Source organism: Cottoperca gobio, chromosome 7 (genome assembly GCF_900634415.1).
Source record: "Cottoperca gobio chromosome 7, fCotGob3.1, whole genome shotgun sequence".
Lineage (NCBI taxonomy): Eukaryota > Metazoa > Chordata > Actinopteri > Perciformes > Bovichtidae > Cottoperca > Cottoperca gobio.
The window spans coordinates 3,169,804-3,194,526 of record NC_041361.1 but is presented as its reverse complement, the minus strand read 5'-3'; the positions used below and the strand labels follow the sequence as shown (position 1 = coordinate 3,194,526).

Here is a 24,723-nt window from a genome sequence, read left to right as displayed (position 1 = left end):
GCCCATAACGATAATTACAAATGACAGCAATAAGTAGACAATACTTATAGGATTGCACCTGCTTAATTATCCCTGGATTTGACTGACAGGTGGGAGCTTTTTTACCGCACTGCACATTTATTAGACTAAGAACATGTTAATAGTAAATTACTTACCTCAAATGCTCCTTCTCTCCTACTCCTAAAGCTCAAGTACAACTTCAGAGGATACTGATACATTATAAATTCATATTAAAGTTTCATATTCATCCAAACATCAATGCAATATCTGTGGTCCCCTCTAGCAAGCACAAGAACGAGTGACGAGTCTGTGGCCACTGTTGTGAATCTTTAATAGAAGACATATTTTTCTCAGAAGAGAACAAGTGCACGAGAGCAAGAGACAAAAGGAAAAAATGGATTAGGATTACAGTTCGTGAGGTGGACACTCTTCTTCCTGCAGTAAACCTCGTAGAGATATAGCCACACATTTTAGAACAAATTTGTACCTGTCATTAACGAGCATATTTAGTTATAAAAATTCAGTGTTTTACAATCCAGGGTACTTTATTCATTAAGGCAAACAAGAACTACACAGCCCATTAAAAACCAAATAAATGGTTAAAAGATTTTCTTTTTTTTCCTGAGTTTCAGTAGACTGAGCCTTTAGTCCTACAATTTTAGCTATTTTTCACTTGATAAGTTATCAATGACCATTTGGGAAAAATATTATTTGGTTTGCATTTTTTTTTAAATACATTAAATCCACAAAAAAAATATTAAATGTAGTCATTTTGTCAACACAGCTGAGTTTTGTGAAGAAAAAAAAAGAAGTATCTTATTATATAGCTAGAAATGTGTGGCACTTGTTTCTAAACACTGTGTGAAACTGTCTAGCTACAGTAAACTTACCTTTGAAACACCTTTTCAAATTACAGTACGGCAGAATTTGTGCAAAAAAAGGAAAATTATAAATTTAAGAATGGAAAAGAGCTGTTGTAGCTTTGTAAGCATGCACATCACACATAAAACATACTTTAATGAACAGCATGCATTTTCGTTAAAAAACAAAATTGATGATAAAAAATGCCTAATAATCATCATAAACCAACCAATGAATGCAAGGAGTAAGGATCAAATATATGTTGTTATAACAGCTGGTGAAAATGCAACTTATAAAAAAAATGACATGTAAAAAAAAAATGATGCTGACTTTTAGTGAAAAAGCTTAGTGTGTAAAAGTTACAGCAGAGGGAGCATTCCTCCTGTCCTCTCCTGGGTTTCCTCTTGTTTGCCCTTCTCTCCACAGTCCTTTACTCTTCTGGTGTTTGCCCTGGACCTGCCAGCAGCATCTCAGAAATATCGCACTCACTTCCACAGCTTCCCATCAAAGTCTGAACAAGAGACGGGAAACGGACATCATGTTAATAATATCACATTTCTTATCTGTGGTCGTAAAGTTGTTACTGTTGGAAGTTAATTCACTGAAACACATCTCTGCACAATATCTGCTTACCCATATTGCATTCTTTGACCATATCTCTCTCTTTCAGTAGGTTGTTTTTGTAGTCTGTGGATTGTAGTAGACACACAGGATGTGAGAAAGTTCGTTTTTTTTTAGTTGGCAGTAGAATATGTGTGTTTGCTCCATGTGTGTTTGCTCCATGTGTGTGTTTGCTCCATGTGTGTGGATGATGCTTACTGTACCTGAACTCGGAGGTTCTTGGTTACAGGTCCTCAGCTCTGTGCAGTCTAATGACATTTCCCCTCCACTGATCACATTTCCCCTACACGGAAATAAGTATTGCTCTGCTTAGAAATTGATTAAATTTTAAAAAAGGTGCATCATTTATTGTATAGTAGTATCTTACCGATCACATCTACGCAGGTCATACTCCAGCCCTGAAAGATTTAACAAACAATCTCAAACACACTGTATCCACATCCTTCGCTCTCTATGAATATGCTCTTTATAACTAGAAAATGCAAGCTAGTTGTCAGATGCAAGTACCTCTCTTTTTGCGTCGCCTAGTCAGCACAATGACGGCGACTACGATGAGCGCCAGCAGTAAGAAAGTCGCCAGGAAGTAGCCCAAATGCTGCACGAAATAACCTCGATGCTCAGGGAGGATGACGTTCACCACGCGTGGACCCTCCACCTCTTTCTCCGTCCCTAAAAGGCAGAATATAAAATAGAATCAAACGTTTCTTACAATAAACCAATTGATTCTCTCATACATAGACAAGACAACTCTACTATTTTACTTTCAAATGAACAACAATGGGATGTAATGTAGAGGATTTACTGTCGTATTCTAACTGTGATATATTGGATTAAGGTAATAGCAATAAATACAGATCAAACTGAAATGTATTTCTACATAACTAAAACATTTTATTCCCCCAGAGGCTTCTTCTTTTTCATTTGTTTCCAAAAAAGCCAGAGAAGGAGAGCAGGAGTTAAACGTCTGTTCGGTGGTAATGACTTCCAGACCTGATGTCATGCAGCTGTTATTTTTTTTCTCTCCTCAGAAAAACACAGGCTGACCAGAAGGGAGGAGGAGAAGTGTGAGGAAAGAGAGACAGATTCTGTCATGTGGTCTGTCTGCATGTCTCTATTAGTTTTCCATTTAGGCCCTTTTTCACATCTTCGCACAAACACAGAAGTCGGGTTTCTGCATGCATGGAAAATGAATCCTGTGACACCATCAGAAGAGTTTATCATTGAACAGTCTAAAGACGTATCTGACAGCACTGCAGGCAGCTCCCAGCAGTCTTACAGTGAGCTGGACTGTCTGTGTACACTTTGTAGACAGCTGATGATGATTATTAAAAATGGCAAGCTCAGAACATATATGCTGGGCTTGAAGATGTAAGATTATAACAACCACTGTGTGTTACAAACAGTGTTTTACAGCACAGTGTACTGCACCACAGACACTTCTGCAGAGCAGCCCTTTAATGCAAGTTTACAGAGCTGATGAAGGGTAAAGAATATATTCTTTTACTGTAATGGATTGTGAAAGACATCAGATCTTATCTTCTTGAATATTTCTCTTAAGTGTAGGATTATTCTCTGGTCTCTCATTAAAGCAGCTGAGTTGGACTCTAGTTAAACTAGGCGGCACTGAGGGACTAATGAGGAAAACATGCAATGTAGCATCTCTGATCAAGCTTTCTAAACCAGCCAATGATGAAAAACAAAAGCTTTTCCTGACTTAATTACCCTCCTAAGTGGGAGCTTATTGTAATTATCACCTGTCACGTTTTAATGTACCTAAAATGATGCATGAAACTGCATAGACTTGTCCAAGGTCATTGTCTCTAGAGCGCTACTGTCACAACCAGAGCTGCAGCCAAGTCCCAGCAGGAGCCCATTTCCCCAAAAAAAGATCTTTGACAGGTCTGACATGTGTGTACGTGTTAACGGCTGTTTCACATATGCCGCGTAGAGGTTACCCTGTGTTTGTGTTCCCTGTGGGATAAGCATCATTTGCAAGTCAATGAAGTGAAGGAAAGCATCTTACTTTTCAAAAATAAAGATTTATCCTGAATTGCTGACAAGCTCACACAACGCCCTCTTCACGATGACAAAGAAATGATGTCATTTGCCCCAGATAATTACGGCGTTAAATTGAAAAGCTCTCGTGACGTTTGTGATTTCAGTTGATTGCTGCCGCCTGCGTGAGCACAAATCAACAAACGCCAGCAATGCGTTAAGAAGAACTGAATTCCCAGATGAGGTTTACTCAAAGGACACAGGCAGGATGTCACCTAGCCACGTGTGCGTTTCTTCAACATACTTGTGAAGCTTATACATGCGCTGTCGTTTATTTACAGGAGGGGAGGATTTATAGTCTAACACATACCTGCACCCCCCTCCCCTTACTTTGCTCTTTCATGTCACAGCTGGCCCAGATGTTGAACAGATGTATCAGACTTCCTGATGCTGGTAAACACGCCTCAACCAGAGGCTGATACACATCATGAGATAAACAGAGCAGACCGGGAGAAGAAACAAACAAAGATCGAGATACAGTCTAACCAGTCTAGACATGTGGTTGGGACTTCTGGAAAATTGGGTCAAATGGAGGAAAAAAAACATCAAGATAGGGCCCACCACTCCCAAAATGATTGGCTGCTGGAGCCTACTCCTCTGCTCCGTTAAAATGTCTCCAGCTGTAAATGAAAAAGCTGTAAAAATGAAAAAAGAAAAGCAGCAAGGAAAAGGCAGCCAACTGCAGCCAATTTAAAGCTGTTTACTGTAGACCGCTTCTTAAGCCAAAGCTGCAAATAGAAAAACAAAACCCCCCCCCCCCAAAAAAAACACTTGAGTTCACAGTCAACAACTAGAATGAAAATCTTTCTTTCTTTCTTTCTTTCTTACTCAACTAGCTTCTACATTCCTTCTACCTCCTCCCTCCCTCTTCTGCTAAAACACAAAAACAGAGCAGTCTGAGAAAAGAATTGGCAGAGGAGAAGAGGAACTGATTCAACTGACCAACTATGCCTATAATTATAAGAAAAAGTCCAGGAGCTGTGTTGTCATTCTATGCACAATTCAGCTGAGAAACCATATGGTGGGGAAAAACATTAAGCATTACTAGCGTCTGGAAAAACAAAAGACTTACTTGGCTCTGGCACATCATTCTGGACTCTGGGCGCTGTTGTGGGCGCGGAGGGGATCGGAGGTCCCACGGTGAGCCTGAAGATGCGTCTTTCATGCAGACCACAGTAGTGGTGATGCAGGTGGCAGGAGTACAGGCCTTTATCGACAGGCTTCAAGTGAGAAATGGACAGTGAGAAGTCCCCTAAAGTGAAAGCGTCCTCCTCCACGCTCATCTTGCTCGATCCAAAGCGTGGTCCGTAATCCCGGCGCTCTCCGGACGCATAGAGGTCGACCAGGCGGTCAGCTCTGTCAGGACGCACTCCAGGAGGCTGGAAGTCCCAGTGAGCCACCTGCTGCTGGTCCTCCTGGAGGCCCTCTCTCCACAGCGAGCGCCGGTTCACACAAGGCAACACCACTGACTTGCCCAACAAGACCACGAACACAGTCTTCTCTCCATCCCAGTAGCGCTTCTCTTTTCGAGCTAGAAAACACACGAGCGTGAAATACATTAATATCTAATCTGTGTCATGAATCATGAACGTGCCCACTTGTTCGCAGGTCACACATAAACCATAACAATTAAATACCCCAATACATTTGTTTTAACTTGTACCTTTTTAGACTGTTTGAGCAGCTTAAACACTGGTCCTGTTATCTTACATGTGAGTTTTGTAACATCTGACTGAATCTCAACAACTGAAGCAGTTTACACATGCAGGCAGACGGGCACTACACAAAGGTGACAGGTCCAGTGTGTGGCAGTGGCTGCCTGACTAATGCATTGTAAGAAAAGGGGGCAATTACAGCAGAGAAGCAATGGTAAAATAATACATTTAAATTATTCCTTTTATTTCATGACACAAAATAGCAGTTTAACTAGTTACTATGCATATGAAGTACCAAGCTACTGCAACATATTGAACTGCTAGTTTAACTGCATGTTCTCTCCTGCCCATCACTGGCTGTGTGATTACGACACCTCACCTGACTTTGTGACATTGAGCTGGATTTGGATGGACTGGTGAATCTGGCAGTAGTGATGGTGCAGATTACAGGTGTACACTCCTTTGTCAGTTGTGAACACATCTGGAAAAAAATAAGCATCCAAGAAAACCGTGAGATGACATTTTAAACGGAAAGAGTGCAAAGTTCAAGTTGCTAGGGGGGGAAACATGAGGAAGTCTCACTGTTGATGATCAGGGAGAAGTTGCCATCATTGAAAGCGGAGTCTTGGACGGAAATGCGTCCCTTGTTGACGCTATTGTAGAGCCTCTGACGGGCTCCGGGGGACATATCCAGGACACGCTCCACAGAATACTCTGGGCTGCTGCGCACCAAGTCCCAGTGCACCACCCTCTGACGGTCTTTCAGTCTATCCTGGGTCCACACCATGCGGGGGCTGTGGCAGGGCAGAACGGCCTTGGACCCTGCGGGGAGCGTGATGTTCTTGGCCTCCACCACGACGCCAAGTGTGCTGCTGCTACCCATCTGACCCCATGCTGGAAGAAAGAAACACACGTGTTCAGAAGATCAATTCAACAAGGACAGAAAGAGTAGATTGGAAAACAAGAAATGTCTTACCTCCGGGCAGAAAGAGCACAGCAACGACTGAAACAGAGAAAAGCAGGAGTTGTTAGAGTCGTAACCTACTGAAGCTTGTAACTCTTACTTGTTGAGGTATTACAGATATCAGCCTGTTACTAAGACTGAGCTAAATGTGGTGGCTGGAGAGGCTCGGTTTGACCTGGACCGACCCGATTTCTGCATTGGAAAAGAATGTGGGTTCAGAGAGAGGACTGTTTAAAACAACAGAGGACAGGACATGGGAGAAGGTCAACAATATTCTCTGGAAATACATATTAGGCTGTTTGTGTTTTCTCGCTCTAGAGATAGGACATTTTTTCCTACAACGCATTTGCTATTTCTACTGCATTTCTTTCCCACAGTGCTATTTCGTCGTGTGTTTACCGAAGGGCCAGCGGAGACGCATGCAGCCAACGCACACAGAGCCTCTATTCATGCAGGCTGCCGTTGGCTTGATGCAAGGCCATGATCCTGAGGGGATGAAGAACCGGGCCGCTATTCAGCTCACTGGTGTCAAAACCAAACACCTGTGTATTTTTACTGTGCTGGTAATGGGTACTGTGAACTATAGAGGCTGGGAAGTGCAGAGCTTTCAGAGGGATGTGTGGTTACATGCAGTACGTAAAGAAATATATCAATAAAGAGTGGATTCTTTTCAATGCACAGACGTGAAAATGTGATGATTAATGAGCACTTTCAAAACACTCGTTACTAAATGCTTCACATGTGGCAGCAAATTAAAACCAACAAATTATAATTTATTCGATTCTATGATGAAACCTAATTCCAGTAACGTAAAGAAATTAAAGTAAGTTACAATTCAAGTTAAATCAGGATAAGTGCTTCACTAATTGTATGTTTTAAGAGGGGATTTAAAAGGTGTTGCAGACTCAGCAAACCTGATTTTCAAAGGCATTGAGGCCGTGACTGTAAATCTCTGTCCGCTCTAGTTTCATGTCTGGTCTCCTCTGCCTCAGGATCTCCAGCTGCGCACAGGCTCGTACTTAGAGGTACAAATACAGCAAGAAGTGAGGATATAAAAGTCATCAATAAGATCATAAAAATCAATTCTGAAATGTGGAGCCAGTGTGAGGAGGCAAACACTGGTGTGACACTGCCACCTGACTTCTGTACACGTTGTAGTTCATTAATAGATTTTCAGTCTTGAGGAGTTTTAAATCTGGAAATTAATAAAGCTTTTGCAATTAAACTTCATACCAAGTTAGATTAAACAGAAAGCTGCTTAAGTACCAATTTGAGTTCCTTTACTTGAGTATTTCCATTTGACTTACTTTACTTCTACTCCACTACAAATCACAAAGGGAAATGTAACTTTTTTTTTACTTCACTGCATTTGTTTGACAGCTTTATATATTTGACAGCTTTATATTTTACTTACACAATATATAATGGGTTTATAAAATATGATGCATTGTTATAAATGAATCTACATAACAGTTTATAAAGCTGTTTAATTAGCTACTACAACAGTAACAACTCACTGGTGGACACTTTTACTTTTGATGCTTTCAGTACATTTAATTAATAATCCTTATACTTTTAATTAAGTGACATTTTCAGCACTTGTAATATTTTTATATTGCAGTATTGCTACTTTTACTTGAGTTAAAGATCTGAATACTTTCTCCACAACTGTCTAAAAGCAACAAATAACAAATGGCTAGATTATATGTATTATAATTGCTGGTCTAACACCCACAAAGCAAATTGCTTTGTATTGTTTGATACACTTTGCAAAAAGGGATTTCTACATCAGGTTTGTGGCTCATCATGTCTGCACATGGTTGATTCACAGAGAGTCTATTTCACCACATCCAAACAATACTTCCCTGGAGCGCTGCTACTGTGCTTTCATGCCGTGATTTAAACCCAGCAGAGCACGCTGTGATTCCGTAATTATGCATCAGTTTATTTTCTAATGAAGGCTCTAAACTTTCCCGCAGAAGACAAAACAAAGTGTACCAACCCCTGTAATTTTCTCTCATCTCTCCTCCAGACACACGCGAGCTGATGAGTCACGAGGCTGGTTTAACACTAAAGACTTAACAATGTACTATGATGAGTAACCGGCTATAATAATAGGCATTTACCAAGCGATCTGCCAAAGAACTGTTGTCACTTGTAAATCGCAGGAATCACATGGAGGATCATTTAACACAATGTCACCCCTAAGGTAAAACAAAAAGGTTTCAACTCAAACATAAAGCATGTGTTTGCTCAGCATAAGTTCTGTGATTCATGGCTGTTCTGAGTCTGTGAAGTTTACTCACAGCCCCGTCACAGTTTTAGAATAAATCAAACAAATGTGTCCAGCTGCAGACGCAGCAGACACCTGGAGAGAACCTGTTGACTCTCCTGTGGATGCACCAAGGTGAACATTAAAGGCAGCTAAGAGTTTCTAGTATTTGCATATCATATGCAAATGAATTGAACTTGTTGAATACGTTTTATTCACATTATTGTAAATGTAGATATTTATCTTCATGTAACTGATGGTAGAGGTGCAGGATCAGGTGATGCATATACAGTATGATATCATAGCATTTCACCAAGGAATCAATCAAGTCTTACCTGTATCCATAATTATACATCCTAATGTTTGTATTGTTATCTGGGTTTAGTGGAGTAAAATGTCAAATATTTCCCTCAGAGATATAGTGGGGTAAAAAATAGATAGATGGAAATAGTAAAGTACAAGTATCTCATAATTGTACTCAAGTACTTTTTCCTTTTTGAGTAAATGTAGTAGTATTAGTTACTTTCCACCACTGCTGGTTTTATGTAGCCTATATCTGATCATGTACAAATATCTTAGCTGTAAAGGCAACTTAATAAAAGTGTATTTGGAGCATCATCTCAGTGTGTGGGCACCTTTTCCTGTAAAAGTCCCTTCCAGCTGCCTGCTGGGGCAGAACACAAACATGTTACCTTGCTGTGCATAACTACATGTTTACAGGCTTGTTTTTGTTTTTTTTAAATAATAAAAAAAAAGTAATTTTAATGTGTTCCATGCCTTGTTGTTGGTGCACGGTAATTAAGACAAAACCCATCATAGACGTGGTTGGAGTGGTAATCCCCCTGCTCCAGCAGCCCACTGCTGGTGAAAGACTCGTTACTGACACATATAATGACTGGCTGCCGGATTGTGCTGACTCCTCCACTCAGACCGCAGTTAACTAGAAACACATTGGGCTGAAGCCACAAAAAAAACTCCCACATACACACTATCAACAGGCCGAGGCTAGTCCACGCCATGCAGCGTAAGCAAGGTTGCGTTTCACTTTCAGGTCCATGAAGCTGCGCGCTTTTTAGCTCCAGAATAGTTCCAAAATAAAGGCTGTTGACAGAAAACTATATTCTGACATCTTGAGAAACATCACTTACAAAGGAAATATAGTTTGATAAGATGCATAGAGCCGCATAAAGCCGGGTTTCGATAAAAAAAAAATGTTTTAACAAAAGTTATATTAAAAATAATAGGCTAAAAAATGCATTAAGTGTACAACAATAAGGAATTTGCAAAAAAAAAGATTTTTTTATAATTGTTGTGTTAACAATAAATAAACAAATGCATAATAAAAGAACACAGTTGAGTCGTCTTAAAGATTATCGCAGCTACCAACAGCACACAAATAAATAAATAATTCAGGCTGTTGTTGGGTCAGTTTTAAAGCTTATAATGAAAAGATATGCAGAGGAAATATTATTGAAAATCTCCTTTAGAAGATTTACAGAGCAGCAGAGGAGACATGAGAACTGACTGACCTGAATCAAATTACGGAAACAAAGAAAGTTTTTTTCAAGTTATTTTTCTCTTTTAAATGCAAGAACACAGTGAAGAACTTACTCTGAAGGTGAGTCGTGATGAGGTGCATCTTTTTCCACGGTGCTGCCAGCGGAGGAGAAAGCCTGTCAGGAGGTGGTGTGCGCTTAAATTGACAAAACACAAGAAGGCTTCAAGTTCTCCGAGCTGCGGCTCAGCTGTACTTTGTTGTATTCCTGCAGTCTGGAGGCTTCGCACGCTCCGCCTCCACCAGCAGATGAAATCCAACACTCTGGTGCAGCAGTCTTGACGAAAAACATGTGTTGCAAGCACCATAATAAACGCAGGAAGCTTTTGTAGAAAACTATAATAAAGCCAACATAATAGATACAATATTGAAAACGCATTGCAGGCACAATCCTCCAAATATGAAAAGGGTAACCCCAGTACAATCCAAAACCTAGGATTGTACCTTATTTGATCATTCTGAAATTGACAGGGTTTATAATACACAACTACCAAACAAAATATATTGTTATTATATTACACATTAGTTACAAAGAAGGTATAACATAATATATTATCAACTGAGAAAGTGTTTTTACACATCAAACTCTGCAGTTACATTTGAGAAGATGTAATTTATATGGTTGTAAAAATTGTAAACCAGTCCCTGGGAACACTTCCACCTAAGGGAGGGATTAGAAAAGATCCTTCCTCATTTCCCCCTTTTTGATCTTAGAAAGGGTTTCTGCATTAAAGCCCTCAAAAGGAAGTCATTTTACTTCAAGGCCGATTATAAAAGGGTTTATTGCACAAGCTAATTTCTTTCTAATTGGCCACACAGTCGACTGAGACACCGTAGCCTTTATTTGCTATAAAGATAACTAAAGTAATCTAAATAACATCTGAAAGTGGTAATTCCAGGTTGAATGTTTTTGTATTTTGAACAATGCTGCCATCCACAGTAAAACAAGAAAATGTAACACGTCCTATAATTCTACTATCAGCCTTAAAATAAGACAGCACACACACACCATGCTTTGGGCTTGACAAAGAAAGAGTTTTATTAGATTATGTACACTTTGTTTAAAAAAAACAATCCTCATCACTGAAACAACAGGAGTTTTAACTGCAGTGTGTGAAGTGTGGTGAGCTGAGCCGTCCGGTGTGAGGGATGCGACACACACTCGATGATCCGTCAGTGTTTCTCAGTCCCTTTTGTTTCCATATTGTTTAACGAAGATCTTAGGTACGTGTGATCCCTCTGGAGGCTCCTTCAGTCCAGCTCGTTTCCAAATACGCTCCAGATCCTTCTCAAAGAATTTCTGCACATGACAACACACAACCACACACACACACACAAAGCAGTAGTTTAACATTCTATTGTATATAAAATACATTAAATAAACATCTGTGTGGTCAAGACTTTAGAATACATATATCATGATACAATACGTTGAGTAACACAATTAAAGTTAAATACTCCCGTTATCACACATCATACTGATAATGACATTTAAAACATTAAGAAATTATCTGGCTAGTCAGTATCACAGGATCCTTTTTTTTTATTTCCAAAAAGAGCAAACTCTCACCTGCTTCTTTTTCGCCCTGCCGTCACTCACTCTCTTCCTCAAGAATTTATTCCGTTTCAGCAGCTTCTTGTATTTATGTCGGTTGACCATCCGCCGTCGGACCTCGACATCATTTTTACAACTAAGGGGTGTTGCTGAGCCCTCCCCATCCTCCAAAGCTGGGACAGAGATGGGTGGCAGCACCTTCTCTTCCAGCAGACCTACGTCCTCCTGCAGCTGAGCAGACTCCAGCAGGGGAGGAAGGGAGTAGCGTAGGGAGAGCCAGCTCTCTAGAGGACTTAATGACATTTTACGCGGCACAAGAGCCTCGTCCAGTTCTGGCTCAAGTTGTACCCATCGAGGAGAAGATGCGTTGCCTGCTGCTGTTGAGTAGTTTCTCAGTTTGTGTTGTAGCGAAGAGCAGTAAGCAGGAAGAATAGTTTGTATACGCAGATTCAAAATGTCTCCAGGAGCTTGAAGTGCACCTGTCGTTAAGGAAAAATGTATGTCATCTTGAGGAACTTTACTTAAAACAGTTTTTACCTAAAATAGAATAAAATATATAGCAAAACAAAATTAGTCCCACAGGCGCAAAGACTTAACACAGTATGATCAGAAAAACTCACTTTACAGCCAAACAAGTTTAAGGATTTTGAAATTGTCTTCAGATTTGTACTCAGGCAAACCCAGAGAACAAATGGGTTCACATGAATTAAATGGATAGATAGACATTTGATCATACTTACGCGCTCCTCTACGTAATAGATTGAGACGAGGGATAACCTTTGAAGTAAACATGGTTAATGCTCATCCAAGTAACTTCATCAGGAATGAGTTCACTGGTCCTGTGGGCAAGAGCAAAGTACTCAGTTTTGATGGCTATTCTTATGCATCATTTATGAAAGAAAAAATGCAAAAACAAATCTGAACTCTGGGAAACGGTCATGGGAACCTTTTACTGTTAAATACAATAATGAAAATGTCAGTTGCAGGTAACTCACCTAACATAATGTACATGTACAACACATACACATGTAGAAGCTAGCTAGATTAGCGACCGACAGTAACCGTCCTCCTTACCTAACGTTACACAAAAATATGAAATGTACTGAAGTTACTCAGCAAATATTACTAAGAAATATTACCGTAACCTGACAAAGATTAAACTTATTTTCTTGTTGCCGGGTGCCCCACTTCGGACTATTGCTAATGCTATTGCTAATAGCTAGTAATGCAGCTCCGCTTTTGACGTGAAATTCGCGATATTATCACTAAAAAGATGACAGCTAAAAATGTTGCGGCCACCAAACTATCTGACTATATGAATCACATTATGTACGTTATTTTACGAACAGTGTTACGTTACCTTATACTACTATGACCGAGGTTTTCGTCTTCAATGTGACTCTAGTAGCCTACTTCCGGCTTGAGCAACACAAATGTATGGCCTTTCCTGTTTCTCAGAGCGGAAAAAGGTTCCGCCGGAGCAGAGCTGATTTTCACAGTGTTGTTTGAATGTTACTTCTACTTAAGGCTACTATAATAATAATAATAATAATAATAATAATAATAATAATAATAATAATAATAATAATAATAATAATAATAATAATAATAATAATAATAATAATAATAATAATAATAATAATAGAAAAGGATTATACAAAATGATGTTCTTTTCTACCAATGAAGGCTGGGTCATGACCGAAAGAACGAGATCACGGGTACAAGCGGCCGAAATGGGTTTTCTCAGACGGGTGGCACCCCTTAGAGATAGGGTGAGAAGCTCAGCCATCCGTGAGAGACTCGGAGTAGAGCCGCTGCTCCTTTACGTTGAAAGGAGCCAGTTGAGGTGGTTCGGGCATCTAGTAAGGATGCCACCTGGGCGCCTCCCTAGGGAGGTGTTCCAGGCACATCCAGCTGGGAGGAGACCCCAGGGAAGACCCAGGACTCGGTGGAGAGATTATATCTCCTCACTGGCCTGGGAACGCCTCAGGATCCCCCAGTCGGAGCTGGAAGATGTGGCCCGGAGAAGGGAAGATTGGGGTTCCTTACTGGAGCTGCTGCCCCCGCGACCCGATCCCGGATAAGCGGTAGACGATGGATGGATGGATGGATAATAATAAACTTTATTTATATAGAAACTTTCAAAACACAATTACAAAGTTCTTTACAATAAATAAATACATAACACAAACTAAAACTACACATATGATAAAACACAGAGAGTACTTAAAACTTCTCAAAAACATAAATGCAATAGGGGGAAAGAAGTGTGTTTAAAAAGTGTTTTAAAAGACTAAGTGGAGTTTGCAGCGCTGATCTCCTCAGCTAGGTCATTCAAAAGTCTAGGGACCCTGACTGCAAAGGCTCTCTCACCTCTGAGTATGTATCTGGACCTTGGAACCATAAGGTATATCAACAGACTTTTAAAAAAGCCCTGAGAGTTTATAATTATAAAAGCAACAGACAGCCAGAGAAAGGAAGCCAGGGGTAAAATGTGATTTCCAAGTATCGTATTATTCTTCTACATTTATGAAATACAATTCATAAAACCTAAATATAGAATATTTGTGATCATTTATAATATTGTGTGGGACCTGTGCGTACCAACATACATGAGTTTAAGTCTTGAATGACTCCACTGGAGGGCACTAACAATCTGTTGGTAGGTGCAAAGGAACCATTCAATATTTCCAGGACAAAGACCATAAATTTAATTCAGGGTAAGTTCAGACTCTTTATTTTGCCTGGGATGTGCAGGGATGAATTACACCTGTAGGATAAATAATTGAGAGAGAACACATTATAGCCAATTCAACAATAAATACAAATACAGGTAAACATGTCTAGGATAATTTGCATTGGAGTTGCCCTATTTTTGTGACTTACTGTAAACCTACTATTTATTAGCTTCAGTCAATTTTAGTATTAGATCATCTTTTTTAAGCTGACTGTGTTGACTGGGCAACAAGCAGTTGTGTAACTACTACTGAGCTGGATGGCGCTGTCTGTTGTCTTAATGTACAAATGGCTTCCATGTTTACAACGCATCACATACCTGCTACTTAAACATCTGTAGAAAAAACACATCACCAGTATTTATCTCAGCAAACATTTGAAAATAAACATTTAAAGCTGCAGCCCAGAGGAAATACACGAGACAGAAAATACTTTTACATTAATGCTGCTTTGCTTAAATAGTCTAACTGCAGCTGTAAATAGCAAAATAATTTCATATTCTATTCTACTAAAATTCCCAAATTGTGGTTTCATCTATATTACTAATACATATATACATATATATATATATATATATATATATATATATATATATATATATATATATATATATATATATACATATATATTTTTAAAAAAAGAAGCACATGTAATTATTATAAAACACAAATGATCATTTATATATATGTATATATATGTACATATATATATATATATATATATATATATATATATATATATATATATATATGTATACATATACATATATATATATATATGTATACATACATATATATATACATATACATATATATATATACATACATATATATATATACATATATATATATACATTATAATTTGCGTTTTATAATAATTACATGTGCTTCTTTTTTAAAATATATATGTATAAATATATATGTATATATATATATATATATATATTATTATTATTATTATTATTATTTTTAGACTGATCTTTCTTACTTTACTTAAAGAATGATTGTTTTTGCACATATTCAGGACAGATTAGAAAAGAGAGTATTTACTTTGTTGTTTGTAGTGTTTTACCAACCTATTTATAAAGAACTATAAACATATTACAACCATCCCCTTTTTGCTTTGTGAGCAGATACGTTTGGAAAGCCCATTTCAGTCATAATTGAGTTTTATTTCCCTTTGACTCAATGCATTCCTTTCTTCCATGTGGCACAGTTGTATAAGAAGGGAAGCCTCCACTTTTAGATTGCTCTAGTTTTACATACTTGTGGGCAGCCACGTCTAATCATTTATTCATGGGGCTTTCTCTCTAAGCTTTCCTTAAGATGGGGGGAAGTGGAGCATCTACAGTTTGTAGGTGACGTGAGGTAAAAGACTGTGCGTACAATAGACTTTAAAGTTCTCAGGGCATTTATTTACAATAAAAACAACAACAACAAAACATTCATTTCATTGTAAATCCTGCTGGCTATTAACTATTTGCTTCACAGTCTATACTCACACCATCAGTTTGTGATGATAAGGCAAGTGAAATGATCAGCAGGATGTACTGTGAGAGTTCCCTTTTACAGAACAGTCTGAATAGCTTTTAAAATATTTCTCTTCTACAAAACTCTCTTCTTAAAATAATATTTAAAAGTAAGAGTACGAGAAATAAAACAATAACTGGTTAACTTGGCAGTAATTTCAAGGATGTCGGTCAATCCTTTTTTTTAAATCAATGGACTATACATTATAAATTATGTACTCCAACTAATTATCTATTTACAAAATCAGTAGTTGTATTTAGAGTTATTTTCTCACTTTAAAAGCAAATAAATATTCACAATTTTATTATAATTGCATTGCAAATGTACTGCAGTGAAAGAGATCTGACCCTTGACATAGACGGAGCTTTACAGATGACAACATTATAATACGCTCCGAAGCAACACATACAGTATGTAGTCACATAGAGGTACAGTATAACAGATGTACGCTATAAATGCAACTTCTACAGGAACCAAATAAATAAATAAAGACATATATTAGAGAGAAAATACATAATGTAGAGACTGGTGTCCTCACCAACAAACAAGACGGACAAAGCAGTTACATCAGTCATCGATGGATATATCCATACATTTACAGACTTTACATACAGCGCTGAAGTATAACTGCATTGCAACACCATTTATTTTTAAAGAAACTAGTGTGCTTAAAATAGTATTCTGAATATATTAGTTTTACATTTAATTGATTACTGCAAACCCATTATTGGCTGCAGTACACATGAGGTAAAAATAAATCTGAAGGACAAAGAAATTGCATTTTAAGGGAGAATTTACCCCAAAATCAAAAATACATATTTTTCCTCTGACATGTAGTGCTACCAATCTACATTGTTTTGGTGTGAGTTGCCCAGTGTGGGAGATAACAGCTGTAAATGTGTCTGCTTTCGCTCGAATATAATAGAACTAAATTGTACTTCGCTTGAGGTGCTCAAAGAGCCAAAACAAAACTCAACAGCGATGTTTCTTTCCACAAACCATGACCTGGTTACTCGAGAGAATCCACAGACGTTGTGAGCAGTTTCATGTAGGGACTATTTTCTTTCTCTCACAGCGGAGATGCATCTACACGTGGACGAGAGGCTCCAGAGTTCACGTGAGCAAGCTAACGGTACAGCTCGAGCCGAGGAGGACGCCATTAATGTTTAAATCTTGCGCTGTCACGAGCCTCTCGTCGTTGAGTGCATGCACGCTCCTTTCTGCACAGTGATACATATGGTAGAAAGAAGATAGTTCCTACATGACACTGCTCACAACGAGGTCTGTGGTTTATCTTTTGCAACCAGGACCGGATTTCTGCAAAGAGACATTGCACAACCTCTAGTTCCATTAAATTGGAGGGAAGGCAGACATCTCTACAACCAATATCTCCAACACTGGGCAACTCACACCAAAACAATCTAGATTGATAAATAGCACAATAAAATATACATAAAATGTGTACTTTTGTTTTTTTTGGGTGAACTGTCCCTTAAGGCCATGTCCTGTTATCTACAATACGTTACTCTCTTCACTGTAACCTGTGGTATTAACTTTGGAATCTAATCCTGTGGAGATTTGTGTCGTAAAAGAGCAATTGTTTTGCTGTAGCTACACAGTCCTTCTATTTGGATTTTACCCAGAAAATAATCACATTTAACAGCAGCCGGCAGAACAATTATATATCACATTAGGTGTTTTGTTAGAAAATACCCATCTTTGATGCTGAATATTTGGTATTATGTATGCATTAGAGATCTTTATTGAGCTGAAACCTTTGTTGATTTGGTAAAACCATCCAGGCAATTATCTTCTCTATGTTGCAGCAAAAGTCCTTCCAGAGAGTCTCTACAAAGAGCCCGATGGCACTGTCTTTACCCTGTATAGCCAGCACACCTGGGCTTCAACAAGACAAAACTAAACCAAAGTTGTATTATTTACAAATTAAACTATTCAATTTGTAGATAAAAATGTGCGCTTTTGTAAAACAAAAGGCGTGGTAAAAAACAAACATACAACTAGGCAACAGATGTGTGAACAGGCAACGAAAAGAGTAGAAGGAAACAACACTGTGCTAAAGCTGGTCCCTCTTTGTGCGTCATGCTTCCCAGGGTCCTGCAGGTTTCTGGATATGCTGCACTCCGGCCCTCACTGAGCAGCAGACTGGACAGGCTCCACCTGCCTTTTCTCCTCATTCTCATCTCCCTCATCTTCGTCCTTCTCATCATTGGTCATGGCGAATGCCTGCGTTGGTCTCACCTCCCAGAGGGATTGTGACTTATGGGAATGCTTTGGGAATAAAATAGATGTCTGGTCAAAACTTAAGAATGCACTTCATTCATACCATGAGTCATATTACACACACACACACACATACTGTATATATATATATTTGTTTTTATTCCTCAGTGATCTTGACAAGCATTATGATTGAAACAGTTACACAGAAAACACCTGAATATACTGCACACAGTACATAAGATTCATTTGGTTTGCTATCGATGTAGGCCTACATACAATTTCTGGTCCATCTACCCTTAGTTTTACTACATGTATTTGATTAAGACTGTGAGACTGTGAGAGGGTACTGAGGAAAGTCTAACCTGAAGATGGAGATCCAGGATACAACCAGATGGATGAAGCTAACAGTTCTGCATGTAAAGATGCACAAACAGAAAAATACAAAACAAAACAAAGAACAAGCACGAAACATCACCAACTGCACATAAAAAAACAACTAAAAAACATGTAGAGTAACAGATAACAGTAACAGATAACAGTAACAGATAACAGTAACAGATAACAGTCCAGGGTGGGGATCACTCACCGATGAGGACTGATGATCGTGTGGTCGTTCCAGTTTGATTCGGACATCTGTCGCCTTCCCTCGATCAGGTTTACCAGGCCCTGAAGGATATGTCAACAGTGTATTAAATCAGTCATACATGCCCATCACAGATTCACTTTGATTAACCATAACTATTAAGAGATGGAAGATATTTGAGTACACTTTGTACCAAAGACTGTATTTGCTAAAGAACAATTTGAAAATATGTTTGTAATATGATATTAATTCCTAGTTGTCTTGTAAAACACTTTGCATCCATTAAGATTAAATACAATATTTACTAAATGTTAGGGTGATGCTGCTTAGTATTCTTGGTATCTATGGTAATCTATGTGTCACATGACTGATTTAAGGACAGCAGAAACCAGCCTGATGAAGGTAAGATAGGCGAACACAGCGTGACGTACTGCAGTCGAGTTGTATGACATGTTTAATTTGCTGTGTGCATTCTCAAATTAATTAATAAAAGCCAGTCATATATGCCATAGCCTGTTCATTTCCTCAATACAATCACATTTAATCATGTTGGTAGAAGATGGATATTGTTAAAATTGCATTTATTTTCTTCCATCTTTGTACATCTGCTGTCCTACTGCCTTCTCTGAGAGATTGACTTATATCCTGTTTATTCCATGATGACCCCTCAAGGACCATGTGTGATAACATTCATTTATTTATGATCCATTAGGCGTTAACTAATCACATGCATTCATCATGGCGACAACAGGAAATCAAAATGCATCCTGTATTCAATCATGCATTAATCCCCATTGGGTCAGTTAATTATGTGTTTTCTCCTCTTATTATGAAGCATTTATACAAATGAGCTAATAAGTACTTACTTAAAAATAGCCATTGTTTATTTTTACAAACCTCTTGAGACTTTTATACAGTATATTTTAAGCTGCTTCTAAAAACATCCCACCGGTCTCACCTGGGGAGCTGCCGCGACTGGTGGTGCTGGTGCTGGTGCTGCTGACGCTGTCCTCCAGCCAGGTGGTGTAGATGAAAGAGTCTCGCTTGTGTGGCGTCCCGGCAGACGACAGACTCTCCTGGAGAGAGACGCAGCGAAACATACCCGTACATTAGACTCAAAAGGTTCAGTTTATAACTTTTTATTACTATAACTTGGCAGCAGTGCATGAGACAGATAATTATGATGATAATGATGGAAAACCTTCGCGAGGTGGTCGGTGCTTGGTTTTGACTCGACACAAACTTTTTTAAAAACCTAATTAATTTAGAGCTAAACAGTACACGAAAATATGTTTCTGAAAACATTTTGGGGGGAGAAATAGCTTCGACAGTTCGATCGGAGTTCACTTGCAGTGATGACACTGTGTTAGAGACTCCTCGGCTCTGATTGGTTGTTTTCTTTAGGGCGTGGTGGAATCTTACAAATGCCTTTATCAGCACTTCAGCAGGCACAGGAACATGATCTTCTCACAGATTATCTATCTCACACAATACTGTCAGGATACGGTGACAGACATATGATAAAAAGGTTACCAACTGAACATTCAAAGACAAACCAATAACTTATATGCACTTGCATTGTTTTCTTACAGGCTGCATGTAACACTCACCATGCCTGTGTCATAGTCCTCTGTGGCCTCTGTCTCATTCTCCTCCACCACACTGGCGAAGCTGCTAGCGTTGGAGGAGGAGCGGGAGAGGTCATGACCCTCGGGGATGGATGGGGCCCTGCCACCGAGATAAGAACTACACCCTGGGTTATCACGCTCCAGCACAGCCAAACCTGATTTTATCTTATGTATAGGACACAGTCATTCAACGTGCTGCCACAGCTTAGCATTGCCCGGCGGTTACACAAACACAAGTATGGCACAAGGTGTGAATCGTCTGATCAATATATCCATGTGGATACGGCTGTAACCAATTATACACACACCTGTTCTTGGTGGTTGTGAGCACCTCAGGAGAGCTTTGATTGGACGAGTTGTCAGATTTTGGGTCTTGAGAGACGTGACCGCTGTCGGGGGTCTTCTGGATATTTGGGGAGCTCTCTCTACTGTTATGTGAGACATGTGGTACAAAGTATCAGGAACATCAATCAATGTGCATGCACTAATAACAAGTAGTAGATGATGAACCTAAATGAGCACAAGGCTTCACGATACATTCAGTAAGAGGTAGAAAATACAAAATGATGTAAAAGTAATACAGCAGTCTTACATCTTCTCGTGGACCTCTTGAATGTTTTCAATACCGATGGCACTGCTTCGCCTGGAGCTGAAGGGGCCGGACTTTTTCCTGGTCGGGCTTTTCCCCGGTATTATCAAAGACTGCCAGGGAGAGAGGAGAAACGGATTTAAAAAACTTAAATCCTTAAGTATCTGTAAGTAATATTACATTTATCTCAAGAGCTGATCAATGTATTTATCTATTACTAAGGGGAAGGTAATATTTGTTTAAAATGTCACTCTTATTGTATTAATTTGGAAAAGGCTGAACAGTAACATTACTCCCTATGATGAAGAAAAATAACTTAAAATATGCACTTGGTGGCTTAATGTCAAGCCCTGGTGCCCGTCTTTCAACCGGCACACGGCACACTAAGGCTGAAGATGAAAGATGGATTTAAAGGCTCCAGGGCCTACCACTAAATATGCTTTCTCAGCGACTGCTTTGTTCCTTCAATCTCCCTTTTAAAGCTCTTAAAATAAGAACTTGAAAAGCTTTTTAACTCAATGTGGCTTCAAAGAGCAGGAGGAGGATTTCTCTTTAAGGGGCTCATTAAATCATTAATATTCATCAATTTTGAACAAATATAGGATCAAGCATTGTGGAATTAATATTCAGAATAGTCAAAGAAGGTGAGCATATATTACAGTAAAGCAGATAGGACAGTGAGAATAAATGAATCTACAATATAAGTCAGTAGGGAGCCAATGGCAGACCTTTTAAATGTGACCTTTACTGACTATGTGCTACAGTCATATGACAGAGCTGCTTATCTCTTAGTACTTTGAAGGATTTCTGAACGGTAGTATATGTAAAATCCCAAATCTTGAATTCATTAATGAGAGAATGTGAAGGAGAATATCTATATATATTCTGTTTGATCACAAATTGAGATAATGCATCCTGTCTGTAACACACAATGCATAATATGTTTAATACAGAGTGTTGAAATGCATCGAGAGAAGTGTGTTGATGCAGTGGAGCCATGCAGACAAACACAAAGGAGCAAAGAGGAGAAACAAGTAGTTAGAATTAGACATGAACCTCTTCTACTGTTCCTATCCCTATGGCACTGCCTCGACGTCCATATTTACTGGGACTTTTGCCTGGGACAAGCAATGACTGAGCCACACAAGGGGGGGGGAGAAGGAAAAGATAGATAGAGAGAGAGAGAGAGAGAGAGAGAGAGAGAGAGAGAGAGAGAGAGAGAGAGAGAGAGAGAGAGAGAGGTGTGATGAGGACAGATGACAAAATGAAGAGAGGAGGATAAAAGGGGAGGGGAGAGAAAACATGAGATATATACAAATATATATGAGATTACATGCAGTCAGTCATAAACAAAACACAAAGCATGTATTAACTGGAGAATACAAAAAATAAGGACATTTTGGCTCCATGGGTGCAACACAGGCAGCTGGATGGAAGAGAGAAGTGATGAGTCAGTTATGTGAGCCATATGCCTGCAGGGGAAAAGGACGAAGAGGAGATAAAAACAGCAGAGGACATACAGAATGTTATACATATATTCACAGCAAGTGATGGGCAAAGAAGAAGGCTCGAGTTATATTTATTAATATAGAATGTTGGTTAATAATTAGTTGGTTTTTATTATTAAAAAATGTAAATTATGATCTAGAAAGATTCATAATAATAAGTTCCATGCAAATCAGAGAAGTCCCATAAAAAAGTATTATACACTCAGCCCCCCAAAATACACAGAATATACATATCAGACAAGCAACCATGTGCATAGTTGCAGCGTTTACAGATTAGCATTAGCTGGCATGCACACACACATACACACACACACACACACACACACACACACACACACACACACACACACACACACACAAACAGGATTCAACCAATTCAAGTGAGAACTTATGAACAATGTAGGTGTATGGGATTAAAATAATGAGAACACAACAGTAAGTATTAGAAGCAGCTTTAACCCCGGGGAGAAAGTCACCTTGTGTCCTAGAAGCATTCAAGTCTATGAGGCACTCCATCTTGTGGTGGCAGACAATGTGCAACCGTTGCAATGTGTGAACCGGGTTTAAGACCCAGGCATAAATGCTCCACTGGAGCCCTACTCTGTGAGAAGTTAGTGCAGCAGGCAAGTGAGGGAGCAGGGGGCATTAGCTCTAGTAGAACTGCTGGGGGGAGGCCTCACTCAAGACCAGGAGTGGGGCTGTACTTACTATCCCTGGGAATTTGGGGCTCTCTGCGGGGTCGTGGTTAAAGCTGCTGCTGAAGCTAGTGGAGAATGTGTGCGGCTTCTTGAAAGTAAGACCCATGGCATCCATAGACTGGCTCCTGCTGCGGATCACCCGCTACAGAGAAAGACGAGGAGGAGGAGATACATTCAGATGGCAATGACCCCTGTGACCCCTCAGCATCGGCGTACGGCGTTACGAGAGGAGCCTCGGGGCAGTCCCTGAACACTGACCACTACAGGCAGAGAGCGCTGGCCTGATGCTAATCCCGACAGACAAGGAAGCGACAGAGAACACTGCTAAGCTTTAATGCCCGAAGGAGGGTTCAGATGAGTCATTATGTTAGATAGGTGCTAAGAGAAGAGAGGGGAAGGAGGAACCAAGTGGCTCACAGATGTCTGACCACACTGAGTTTAAACACAGCCAGGAGAGGTTTTAAGCCCAGTGCACCTCTTTGCAGGCACGGAAGAGAGTGAAGAGGCAAAGGCATCTGATGGTGAAAGAAATCTATCCATTTGCTTAAATATCATGACATACAACGATGACAGAATCATATGAATAAAGAACCAGTGACTGAAAACTGGAGCATGCGGAAAGCACAGCAGCGCAGAACAGCGAGGAGGCATGAGGAAGAAAAGCTGGCAAGCCGAGAGTGGTGTGTTGCAGCAGGACAGAGCTTCATTAAAATTAATAAAAATTCAGAGAACTTTGTTTTTTTTTACATCTACAGAAGAAACTTCGGACAGCTGGTACCAAAACTGGTTCCTGTAAATACTTTAAATGCCAGTTTCATACTGTTCCTGTGCAAGAACAAAGATCTTACAACCTTATAATGACACTTAAAAAGTATATTTCAACATTTTGGCAAATGCACTTCGTTTGCTTTCTTGCCAAGAGTTAGATGAGAAGATCAAAATCACTCTATATGTCCAATAAGCAGAGTTAAAGCCAGCTATAGCTTAGCATAAGACTGGAAACAGGGGGGGAAGCTAGCCAGCTGTGTGAACAAAAACTAAATTAAGCAGAAACGCATAAGAGTGGTATCAATCTTCTCATCTGACCCTGGGGAAAAAGTGAATAAATATCATTTCTAAAATGTCAAAAACGGAGATAAGTGCAATCTTGACCTCACAGTGTTCCTATCTTAGTGCAAAGCAGAGAGTTGCAGAAAGTGAAGCTGTCAGTCTGAAGCCCCCGCCTCTGCTGCTGCCGCTCCAGTTACCTTGAAGGACTCAAAGAAGCCCCCTCCTCCTGCACTCCCGTTTTCCAGTTTGTCGTCATCTCCCCCAACACCCATCATGGCCTGGCTGTTCACATGGATCTCCTCATACAGGGTCTCTAACAAGGCCGACCTTGTTCGTTCCTTACACACACACACACACACACACACACACACACACACACACACACACACACACACACACACGCACGCACACAAAGATGGAAATTAAACAAGGAATATTTTCTAAATGCTAGAGATGTTTTAAATGCTTTTTAACAACTCACCTCTAATTTGGCAAATTTCTCAGCTTTGTAGCAGGCATACTCTGCATTGATGAGCTTAGTAAAAAGGAATTCATGGAATTCAGGGCTCTGGAAAGAGACGAGCAAAGACAAAAGACATCATATTGGAAACTAAATGATGACA

General features: G+C 39.4%; 3 protein-coding genes across 4 annotated transcripts in view; all 3 read right to left on the bottom strand.

Annotated features, from left to right (window-relative positions):
- Window positions 1-306: 306 nt before the first annotated feature.
- On the bottom strand, window positions 307-10,213 carry LOC115010397 (matrix remodeling-associated protein 8-like). The gene is made up of 10 exons (XM_029434917.1): window positions 10,040-10,213; window positions 6,169-6,195; window positions 5,775-6,086; window positions 5,572-5,673; window positions 4,610-5,068; window positions 1,990-2,151; window positions 1,850-1,880; window positions 1,686-1,765; window positions 1,495-1,548; window positions 307-1,372 (listed from the first exon to the last, which is right to left on the bottom strand). Exons 1-10 carry the CDS (start codon window positions 10,065-10,067, stop codon window positions 1,347-1,349), a joined length of 1,281 nt encoding a protein of 426 aa, XP_029290777.1. The 5' UTR covers window positions 10,068-10,213; the 3' UTR covers window positions 307-1,346.
- A 781-nt stretch (window positions 10,214-10,994) lies between these two features.
- aurkaip1 (aurora kinase A interacting protein 1) lies at window positions 10,995-13,035 on the bottom strand. 2 transcript variants are annotated; one of them, XM_029436158.1, is made up of 4 exons: window positions 12,899-13,035; window positions 12,279-12,377; window positions 11,554-12,017; window positions 10,995-11,283 (listed from the first exon to the last, which is right to left on the bottom strand). In XM_029436158.1, the coding sequence occupies exons 2-4, from the start codon at window positions 12,328-12,330 to the stop codon at window positions 11,167-11,169; spliced, it is 633 nt and encodes a 210-aa protein (XP_029292018.1). In that variant the 5' UTR covers window positions 12,331-12,377; window positions 12,899-13,035; the 3' UTR covers window positions 10,995-11,166. The 2 variants fall into 2 exon arrangements, with proteins under 2 accessions (XP_029292018.1, XP_029292019.1); XM_029436159.1 differs by lacking the exon at window positions 12,899-13,035 and adding an exon at window positions 12,678-12,833.
- A 2,631-nt stretch (window positions 13,036-15,666) lies between these two features.
- Window positions 15,667-24,723, bottom strand: part of LOC115011247 (rap1 GTPase-activating protein 1-like) — a 37,692-nt gene continuing 28,635 nt past the window's right edge. Inside the window, 10 exon segments of the mRNA XM_029436319.1 lie at window positions 15,667-18,092; window positions 18,631-18,710; window positions 19,586-19,703; window positions 20,238-20,373; window positions 20,564-20,683; window positions 20,848-20,957; window positions 21,901-21,978; window positions 23,061-23,192; window positions 24,298-24,438; window positions 24,582-24,668. Of these exon segments, the coding sequence (XP_029292179.1) occupies window positions 17,952-18,092; window positions 18,631-18,710; window positions 19,586-19,703; window positions 20,238-20,373; window positions 20,564-20,683; window positions 20,848-20,957; window positions 21,901-21,978; window positions 23,061-23,192; window positions 24,298-24,438; window positions 24,582-24,668 (1,143 nt within the window). The 3' untranslated portion in view covers window positions 15,667-17,951.

Bases quoted from the DNA above. Each gene is read 5' to 3' on its own strand.
- aurkaip1 (XM_029436158.1), bottom strand. From the start codon at position 12,330: ATGTTTACTTCAAAGGTTATCCCTCGTCTCAATCTATTACGTAGAGGA. The intron at 12,018-12,278 runs GTAAGTATGATC...CCTTAACGACAG, and splicing joins TCTATTACGTAGAGGAGCGC to GTGCACTTCAAGCTCCTGGA. The intron at 11,284-11,553 runs GTGAGAGTTTGC...TGTCATGTGCAG, and splicing joins GCAGGGCGAAAAAGAAGCAG to AAATTCTTTGAGAAGGATCT.
- LOC115010397 (XM_029434917.1), bottom strand. From the start codon at position 10,067: ATGCACCTCATCACGACTCACCTTCAGA. The intron at 5,674-5,774 runs GTGAGACTTCCT...ATTTTTTTCCAG, and splicing joins CTTCTCCCTGATCATCAACA to ATGTGTTCACAACTGACAAA. The intron at 1,373-1,494 runs GTAAGCAGATAT...TCTCTTGTTCAG, and splicing joins GGTCAAAGAATGCAATATGG to ACTTTGATGGGAAGCTGTGG.